This window comes from Oncorhynchus mykiss, chromosome 28, assembly GCF_057628025.1.
Source record: "Oncorhynchus mykiss isolate SJ-2025 chromosome 28, ASM5762802v1, whole genome shotgun sequence".
NCBI classification, from domain to species: domain Eukaryota; kingdom Metazoa; phylum Chordata; class Actinopteri; order Salmoniformes; family Salmonidae; genus Oncorhynchus; species Oncorhynchus mykiss.
The window spans coordinates 11,404,185-11,414,715 of record NC_143049.1 but is presented as its reverse complement, the minus strand read 5'-3'; the positions used below and the strand labels follow the sequence as shown (position 1 = coordinate 11,414,715).

Genomic DNA, 10,531 nt, shown 5'->3' with positions numbered 1-10,531 from the left:
CCCCGTGTCTGCTAGAAAGTAGACTGAACCAGGTTTTCTTCCATGAATTTTGTCTATGCTTAGCTCTATTCTGTTTATTGTCATCCTAAAAAAAATCCCCAGTCCCTGCTGATGACAAGCATACCCACAACATGATGCAGCCACCATCATGGTTGAAAATATGAAGATTGACACTCATCACACTCAGTGATGTGTTGTGTTGGATTTGCCCCAAACATAAGGACATAAAGTTTATTCCTTTGCCACATTTTTAACAGTTTTACTTTAGTGCCGTATTACAAACAGGATGCATGTTTTGTAATAGTTTGTTTTCTGTACAGGCTTCCTTCTTTTCACTCTGTAGTTTAGGTTAGTATTGTGGAGTAACTACAATGTTGCTGATCCATCCTCAGTTTTCTATCACATCCATTACACTCTAACTGTTTAAGACCATGGGCCTCTTGGTAAAATCCCTGAGCGGTTTCCTTCCTCTCCAGCAACTGAGTTAGGTAGGACGACTGTATCTTTCTAGTGATTGGTTGTATTTATACACCATCCAAAGTGTAATTAATTACTTCACCATGCTCAAAGGGATATTCAATGTCTGCTTTTTATTTGTTACCCATCTACCAAAAGGAGAAAATGGATGTGGTTTATTTCTGCATGTTAAAAAAGTAAAATAAGTAGCATATCTGGATGTCATTTATAGTAGATATATCTGTCAAGATGTATAATCCTGTAATATGATTCTGGCCCGCAATGCCAAAAATATATTCTAATGTGGCCCTCCATGGAAAATGCCCAGGCTTGCTGTAACACAACAAAATGTGGAACATCTAAAGGGGTGTGAATACTTGTTGAAGGCACTGTGTATATCGGGTTGTTAATATAGTGATTATTCAGATACTGACCTATTGATGGACGCACAGATCCAGACTTCTAGAATTTGGCAACACACTTGTAGCCTACAGAAAACGTACAATCAATTCATCTTAGAAACTAGCCTACTTAGTCGAGTGCAATTTTGCGTGGAGGAGGGGTGGGATGGCGCGCAGTAGAAAGATGATGGCGACATTTGATACCTAATTTGGTTTGCACTGGGCGGGGAGCTGGGTGGATGTGCTTTTCTTACTATGACTAGGGAGAACGGACTAGGAGGGCTACGCTTGCAAACTCCCATTCGATTGGAGATCCTGAGAGAAACTGAGGATATTGCAGCCACAACGTAACAAAGGTAATACATTTTGGTTACAGTGTTATATTTGAGATTGTGAAATATAGAGGTCTATTCGAGAGTTTTTTTTTTCTCAACACGATGACTACAAATTGTACAACCAGTTGAAACGTGTCCTAACTGCATGCCTTTTATAGTTTTAAACACGTCCTAACTGCATGCCTTTTATAGTTTTAAACACGTCCTAACTGCATGCCTTTTATAGTTTTAAACACGTCCTAACTGCATGCCTTTTACAGTTTTTTGTTGTTGTTTATCTTTCAGAGTCAGCTTTCTACACTATGCAATTGAAACATCCCTTTTGCACATCAAATAGCCTAGAAGTATTTTGGACACAGGGATAGTCACGAAAATAACTTCTGCAGTGTTGTAAAACTGTTTTGCCATTCAAATGTATTTTGCCTCATATGAATGACTTGATGGGGGGATACACTCGTTTTGTTCTAACACTGAGAAACTCCAGGGCGCGGCACAATTGAGCGTCACACCCACCCCAGACTGTGGTTGTCAATGAGCAACCAGAATAACGGAAGGATAACAGTAGGCTACGGCTGTCAGAATAACAGGAAAGTAGTGAAACGATTTCAGATTAATATTTTGATTATGAGGGCTCTGGTAGTTTGTGGGAATGTGGGTGCAGGCGTTCCTATAGTCCCTACTATTGATCAGAACACTTGTTATAACACAAACATTTCCCCCTATATTGTTGCATCTGACCAGCTCACCTATGGAGCATGGTGAAACAACGTGGACATTTTGGACACGTTGGTTTTAACAATACAGTACATCATGGCCTAGGGTATTTCTGTGACATCCTCAGTGACTAAAATATCTCAATATTACGGTATTCAGTGTCTACAGTTTACATCACTGTATTGTGCCTCTATTTCACTTTTTCTCCCTCTCTCCCTTTCTCCCTCCCTCCATTGTGGGATCATTAGCTGACAGACTAGTCCCTTGTGTCTATACCCAGCAGTCTGGGAGCCTATGGCTCTTTATCTGGATTAAGGGTGAAATCGAGTTAACCATGTTGTGTCATGACAACGCTCTTGACCCCTGCCTCAAACAAACACTGAGCCTGCCCTCTTCACCCTCAAGCTTGTGTGTGTGTGACTGCAAAAGTATGCTATTGTATTTCCTGTTTCCCCTCCTGTCCAGGCTATGTGTGAGCCTATGAGCCTATTTTAAGCACCTCTCTAAAGGAAAGGCTGTCTTTTCCATGCCACCCCCTAAAAGGTGGCTTACCCATTTTCCTAACATGATTTCATAAGTACCAAGTAATGGCTGGGAGTGGATGGATTTTTCCACTACTTCCTCCCATAGGTTTATTTTAAGTGGTTTACGTGATTAGTGTTTCTCTTTTTACGTGATTAGTGTTTCTCTTTGATAGAGAGACAGAAAAAGAGAGGGATACAGAAAGAGAGAGAGATTTATGAAGGTAAAAGAGTCCAATATAAAAAAAGAGAGATCGGGAGAGGGGACTTGGCACCTTTTGACTCAGTTAGCAGTTCGGCAGTAGTCTGCATAGCTGGGATAAATCAACGAGTTGGAAAATCTTACAAGAGGGAGGGTGCACGAGAGAGAGAGAGAGAATGAGAGAGGGAGGTGACTCACTGTTCTGCTATTCCTCTTCATAGTTGTGTTTAAAGTGTGCCTTTCTGAGATTAAGGCACAGGGATTTCCCCATTTTACTTACTTCAACTAGCCTGTTCTGCCTGACTGCTTTGGTCACTCTCACTTTGAGTTTGTCCATAGTTTAACATCTTTATTCATCTGTCTGTTTCCTCTATTTCTCTCTATCCATATCCCTTCCCTCTTGCTCCCACTCTCTGTCCCCTGCTGTTTGAACAAGACATTTTGTTAATGTAAACAGGTGTGTCTCTTTTAGTCCCTCCTACGTTATGTAATCTGGGAGCATGGACTCTTCACCATTTGTGGAGGGGACTGGAGGAGAGAGTGGCTTGGGGGAGTGGGAGGGAGCAATAGTTACCCAGGCCTGAGTGTCTCTGGATAATGAGACTGTTAGTGACCGATGACAGATTGGCTGTGAGTTCGGGTGGGGGTCTCTCAGCACCACGCCTGTCTGAAAAGCGGGGGTGCGGGGTAAAAGCATGTCCAGTGACACTGACTCACTGACTTTTAGAACAGGAATCCCTCAGCTGATAAAGCCTTCTCAGAGAATGAAAATGAAAAGAAGGAACCTTATACTTTCACATCCTCTTATACAGTTGAAGTCGGAAGGTTACATACACTTAGGTTGGAGTTATTAAAACTGATTTTCCCATGATGTCAAGCAAAGAGGCACTGAGTTTGAAAGTAGGCCCTGAAATACATCCACAGGTACACCTCCAATTGACTCAGGCTAATTGACATAATTTATCAGAAGCTTCTAAAGCCATTACATAATTCTCTGGAATTTTCCAAGCTGTTTAAAGGCACAGTCAAATTATTGTATGTAATCTTCTGACCCAATGGAATTGTGATACAGTGAATTATAAATGAAATAATCTGTCTGTAAACAATTGTTGGAAAAATGACTTGTGTCATGCACAAAGTAGATGTCCTAACCGGCATTCCAAAACTATAGTTTGTTAACAAGAAAATTGTGGAGTGGTTGAAGTTTTAATGACACCAATCTAAGTCTATATCAACTTCTGACTTCAACTGTACATGGTTTTTAAAATGCGAAATCCATGATTGAATTGATAAACTTTTGTGTATTGTCACCCATTATTATGTTGCATTTACAAGGAGATATTGGAAAGAAAATATAACTGTTGCCCTCATGTCATCAAATATGATACACCATCACGAATGTTTTATGAAAACCATAATGGAATCAAGACTTGCCATTAGAACTTCATTGTTTTTATATGAATGCATTCTGTTAATTTGTTCTTTGTTACTGAAGCTGCTCTCAATTCTGTGTCTCCTTAGAAGATCCCTCTGCACCCGATGCACCAAGAACAGTAGTCCTACAGTATTCCACATAAATATCTCCTCTCCGGCCTATTCAGCCTTTCACTTTATTCTAACCCATTCTAGTTGTCAAGCATCATCCATATCCCATCATGCCGATAGTAGTGGTGCACTCCAACCCCCTGTTCTGGGTGCGTTTGTGTGCTCTGGTCTTCTCCTGTGTGGCCTTTGCTGTGACCGTCCATGGGGCCAACCTCTCCCATGGCACAGGGGACTGGTGTGTGTTCTGCTGGGCCTTCAGCTTCGCTGGGACCCTGCTGGTGCTGCTGGTGGAGCTGTTTGGCCTGCAGACCCGTGCCCCTGTCTCCTGGAAGAACTTCCCCATCACCTTTGCCTGCTACGCCTCCCTGCTCTGCCTCTCTGCCTCCATCATCTTCCCCCTCTACTTCCTCAAGGGTCAGACCTACCGCAGCGAGACTCAAAACTACCGCATTGTGGCCACCGTCTTCTCCTGCCTGGCAACCATCGCTTACATTTGTGAGGTGAGCATCAGCAAAGCCAGGCCAGGAGAGGTAGCAGGTTACATGGCCACCGCCCCGGGTCTGCTCAAGGTGTGTGAGACTTTTGTAGCCTGCGTCATCTTCGTCTTCATCAGCGACCCAGTGTCCTACGACTCACACGATGCACTGAGGTGGTGCCTGGCCGTCTTCTGCATCTGTTTCATCCTGTCGGCGGCCATTATAGTGCTGTGTATCTGTGAGTGCACCGGCTGCCTGCCCTTCCCCTTTGCCCGCTTCCTGTCCGCCTACGCCGTTCTGGCTGTCGCCATGTACCTCTCCGCCACCATCATCTGGCCCATTTTTAAGTTTGACAAGAAGCACGGGGGATCCTCCAGGCCCTATGGCTGTGGCAGATATGCAGGGCTGTGCGACTGGGACAGGCAGATGGCTGTGGCTGTGCTCACCGCAGTCAACCTTGTGCTCTACCTGGCAGACCTGATCTACTCTGCCCGACTGGTGTTTGTTACTGTGTAAGAGGAAGGAAGAGGGAGGTAGTTGATTTGATTACAATGTAGAGAGAGGTTGAGGAGTAGAAATGAAGAGGTAACGAAATAAACTGCTTACTGTATTTTGCGTCATTTATATATCAATGTTCAGACAGAGGTCACCTACTCACCCAGAGAGGGACTATACATTGAGGGGATTGCTGTGGTATTTCATGCAAAGGAAAACATCCTTATACAATGATGGTGTTATGGACCCAAGAACTCAGATTAGATGGACCAGATCTTTTTTTTAAATTTTTTTAGTTTTATCTCTGATTATCTGACACACAAACACACACAGTGTTCCATAGACAGGATGGATTTATTGAGTATGTTGATGTTACTATAGTTACATCTTAACTTTGAATGGTCTTTTTATAAGCATGGCTTTTTAGAAATGATGCAATACTGTTAGTAGATGTAATATTTAGTTTACAGAACAACTCACACCTACCTAGTTTGGAGTTAAGAAAACAAGAAAAGATGTAGAAAATGTGTACACTGCTCCAAAGTTTGAAAAAAATGAAAGTTTAGGAATTCATGTTAAGTTGTGTTAGCCTAGCTTTTTGGTGATTTTATATTCCTGTTTTCACTTTTTTTTTTTTATATATATATTTTTCATATTCTGCCAAGCTGTTTGGTCAAGAGTTTATTTTATGTTGAAAGAATATATTCAAAAGGTAATGCGCATTTACTGTTTGACACTTGTTTGCTATAACTCATTTCCTGTCGGTGATGAGCTCTAAAAAAAAACATCTTAGAATAAAAAAGTAAGTTGTTAGTTACATGTATTATCCTTAATCTGGCCCATTGGTTTGTACTACTGTGTCAGTCTGCTCTCGTGGACGAGAATGTCCACTTTGTCATAGAGAGGGAGATCTTTTCGCGGCATTGTCTTCGGCTCTACTTCCTGCTGTTACTGATACATGACATGTCCTTTGTTTCGTTTTTTTTTTTTTATTCCACTGTGCCTGTTGAGAATGTGCCTACCACATCAGTGTTTTGGGAGAATATAATCCAGTGTTCAATAAAAGTCATGTGATATATTATTAAAGCCTGTGTGCCAGTCACTTCTTGTGTCTGTAACTATTTACTTGTGAGAGATAAATTACATATTTACTTCAGTTGTTTAATATTAATAGTTAATGCTTAACAATATTAAGACATTTCTGTATCTACTAATGCTGTGTTTCTTTAAAGGAATGGTTCCACTCTAGCTGCAATACAATATACATATAGGACAAATCACAGCGAGAGAGACAACACAACACTACATAAAGAGAGACCAAAGAGACCTAACATAGCAAGGCAGCAACACGTGACAACACAGCATGGTAGAGACAACATGGTATAAACATTATTAGGCACAGACAACAGCACAAAGGGCAAGAAGTTTGAGACAACAATACATCACACAAAGCAGCCACAACTGTCCGTAAGAGTGTCCATGATTGAGTCTGAATTAAGAAATTGAGATAAAACTGTCCAGTTTAAGTGTTTGTTGAACTCCTTCCAGTTGCTAGCTGCAGAAAACTGAAAAGAGGAGCGACCCACAACTCATTGCCTCAAGAAGAAAACAAGGTAGTCTCTCTCACTTGATTATAATTTTCCGCAACAGTCCTTGTTCGTTATAAAAGTAAACCATTAACACCAAGATTATTTCTCAATTTCTCTCCTGATCTCTCTCAAAACACACTCACACACACACACACACACACAGTAGCATCCCACCCACATCCCAAACTGCTGTAGGAGGTGTGGTTGTGGGTTGCTGCCTTATACAGTGCCTTGTGAAAGTATTCGGCCCCCTTGAACTTTGCAACCTTTTGCCACATTTCAGGCTTCAAACATAAAGATATAAAACTGTATTTTTTTGTGAAGAATCAACAACAAGTGGGACACAATCATGAAGTGGAACAAAATTTATTGGATATTTCTAACTTTTTTAACAAATCAAAAACTGAAAAACTGAACTGCAAGGCACTGTATATATTGGTTTATAAATTAGATGCCACAGTCTGCTCCAGAGAAGTTGATGCAATCTCCCTCTGCCTCTGTGGTAGAGAATGGCACAAACAGGTCCTCGGATAGAGAGCAATTCTGCTACTCAATTTGAAGGAACCAGTAGCTATCCCCAGTGGACACAGCTACTGTACGGGCTGTATCAGGGGGTGCTGGGGTGAAGATGACTCCTCAAAGATCTTCAGCTGTCCTCAGTGCAGACAGACCTTCACTCCAAGACCAATTCTGAAGAGAAACACCATTTTAGCTGAGTTGGTTGAGGAACTGAAGACAGGAGGACTTAAAGCTTCTCCCTCTGGTCAAAGCTGCCCATATGATGGAGCTGGAGATGTGGCATCTGATCTTTGCCTCATTGGTCAGCTCAAAGCAATCAGATCCTGTCTGGTGTCTCTGGCCTCTTACTGTGCAGCTCACCTCCACTCTCCCAAGGATTGTCCTACCCCAAGAAAGGATAGACCTGGTTGAAGTGACCATGCAGCTGAAGGAGCAAATCTACTCTCATCATGACAGGCTTGTGTAGAACTACTGTTGTACTGATCAGTGTGTCTGTGTGTGTGATGCATTGAACACAGAAGCCATGATACAAACTCAGCTACAGCGCAAAGCACCAAGAAACAGGTAAGGACTGAAAAACAATAATCTCTTGCCATTCAACCTCAGTTGTTTAACCATGCCAGAATATGGCCATTTCTGAAAGCATGTTATGTGCACAAAGAATACTTATGCCCATTCCTGTGACTGAAAACTATAGGGAAGCAATATGTTTGGCGCCTGGGATTGATGGATATAATTTCAACAAAATTAAATCTAAATCTAAAGGTTAAAGGTAAGTTTCTATCAAAATCTATAGAACTAAGGCCTCCCGGGTGGTGCAGTGGTCTAAGGCTTTGCATCACAGTGTTCCACCAGAGACTCTGGGTTTGAGCCCAGGCTCAGTTACAGCCAGCCATGACTAGGAGGTCTGTGGGATGACGCACAATTGGCCTAGTGTCATCCAGGTTAGGTGTGATGTGAAGCAGAGGGTAACAGCACAAGTAGTGCAGGTGATGGGGGATTTCTTGTGGCAGAGAATACAACGACGCCTCCCCGCTGTGCTTTTTCTGAGGCACATTCAGGTCTGCAGTTCTGTATTTTGGCCAGGCGTGAGTGGGTGTGGAGCCAGAGACAGCAATCCTTCTTGGTCCTTTCACAGCCTGGAGGTGTGTTGGGTCATTGTCCTGTTGAAACTAAGAGCAAACCAGATGGGATGGCGTATCGCTGCAGAATGCTGTGGTAGCCATGCTGGTTAAGTGTGCCTTGAATTCTAAATTAATCACTGACAATGTCACCAGCAAAGAACCCCCACACCATCACACCTACTCCTCCACACTTCAAGGTGGGAAACACATGCAGAGATCATCCGTTCACCTACTCTGTGCAGACCAAAGGACAGATTTCCACCGCTCTAATGTCCATTCCTCGTGTTTCTTGGCCCAAGCAAGTCTCTTCTTCTTATTGGTGTCCTTTAATAGTGGTTTCTTTGCAGCAATTCGACCATGAAGGGCTGATTCACGTAGTCTCCTCTGAACAGTTGACATTGAGATGTGTCTGGTACTTGAATTCTGTGAAGCAGAGCTCCCGAGTGGTGCAGCGGTCTAAGACACTGCCTCTCAGCGCTAGAGGTGTCACCACAGACACCCTGGTTCGAATCCAGGCTGCATCATAACCGGCTGTGATTGGGAGTCCCGTAGAGCACTCCACAATTGGCCCAGCGTCTTCTGGGTTTCCCAAGGGTAGGCTGTCATTGTAAATAAGAATGTTCTAAATTGACTTGCCTAGATAAACAAATGTAAAGCATTTATTTGGGCTGAAATTTCTGAGGATGGTAACTCTCATGAACCTATCCTTTACAGCAGAGGTAACTCTGCGTAATCCTTTCTTGTGGAGGTCCTCATGAAGGCCAGTTTCATCATAGCGCTTGATGGTTTTTGCGACTGCACTTGTAGAAACATTCAAAGTTATTGAAATTTTCTGGATTGACTGACCTTCATGTCTTAAAGTAATGATGGATTGTCATTTATCTTGCTTATTTGAGCTGTTCTTGCCGTAATATGGACTTGGTCTTTTACCAAATAGGGGTATCTTCTGTGTATCACCCCTACCTTGTCACAACACAACTGATTGGCTCAAACTCATTAAGAAGGAAAGAAATTCCACAAATGAACTTTTAACAAGGCACACCTGTTACATTGAAATGCATTCCAGGTGACTACCTGATGAAGCTGGTTGAGAGAATGCCAAGTGTTCAAAGCTGTCATCAAGGCAACGGGTGGCTACTTTGAAGAATCAAAAAAGAAAAACATATTTTGATTTGTTTAACACTTTTTTGGTTACTACATGATTCCATTTCATAGTTTTGAATGTAGAAAATAGTACAAATAAAGAAAAACCCTTGAATGAGTAGGTGACTGGTTCTGTATATACAGTGCATTCGAAAAGTATTCAGACCCCTTGACTTTTTCCACATTTTGTTACGTTAAAGCCTTATCCTAAAATTGATTAAATTGTAGCTCCCCCCTCCCCCCATCAATCTACAAACAATACCCTACAATGACAAAGCAAAAACTGTTAGACAAACCTTGAATGAGTAGGTGTGTCCCCAAACCTTTGACTGGTACTGTTTTATGTATTTGTTTTCTCGTTCCTCTCTCCTGGTTTCTAGAAGTGCCAGTCAATCTCTACATCGACTGAACTCACAGAAACACCCAGAATCACATTGGTTCCTCTGGGGGATTTTGGTAAAGTGTGACGTCGGTAGAGATTGAAGGACATGTTCAAAGGGGAATGGCCCAACAAATCTAGGGCAGGTGAGAATGGACACTTCACTGTCATTCTAACATTTTCTATAGAACATTACTACTCCTCACTGTAAAAGTCAAATTCTTATTCCTTCATAGCAGGCACAGTGAAACTCCTGCAGAGCCCCAGATCAGACCAGAGATCTTATTATACTTTAAGTCAGTTTCAACTCCATTAATGACAAGAGTGCTGCATCTGGTCTTAGCTCAGGGCTAAATCTGCATCGTGGCAGTGTTCTGTTGATTCTATTCATCCTCTTGTTACCATTCCTTTCATATTAGTGTTGTACTTGACTAAACTGACTCCTCCTTTCCTTTCCTTCCCTCCATCCTCTTCCCTCGTAGATTCCTGTCAGCTCAGCTTATGTCTGAGGAGAACAGGGTGGTGCCAGTGAGGGCCAGGGACCACTCCTGTCCTGACTACCCAGAGAGGTTTGATCACTGGAGTGCTGTGCACTGAGGCTCTGTCAAGGCACTACTACTGGGAGGCCGAGT

The 10,531-nt window shown here is 42.4% G+C and overlaps 1 protein-coding gene across 2 annotated transcripts; it reads left to right on the top strand.

Moving 5' to 3' along the window:
• The first annotated feature begins 813 nt into the window (after window positions 1–813).
• On the top strand, window positions 814–6,231 carry LOC110508501 (myeloid-associated differentiation marker homolog). Of its 2 annotated transcripts, none has more exons than XM_021589058.3 (2): window positions 814–1,213; window positions 4,151–6,231. In XM_021589058.3, exon 2 carries the CDS (start codon window positions 4,285–4,287, stop codon window positions 5,164–5,166), a length of 882 nt encoding a protein of 293 aa, XP_021444733.1. In that variant the 5' UTR covers window positions 814–1,213; window positions 4,151–4,284; the 3' UTR covers window positions 5,167–6,231. The 2 variants fall into 2 exon arrangements, with proteins under 2 accessions (XP_021444733.1, XP_090081476.1); XM_090225350.1 differs by having other exon boundaries at window positions 1,084–1,213; window positions 4,259–6,231.
• Window positions 6,232–10,531: the final 4,300 nt, after the last annotated feature.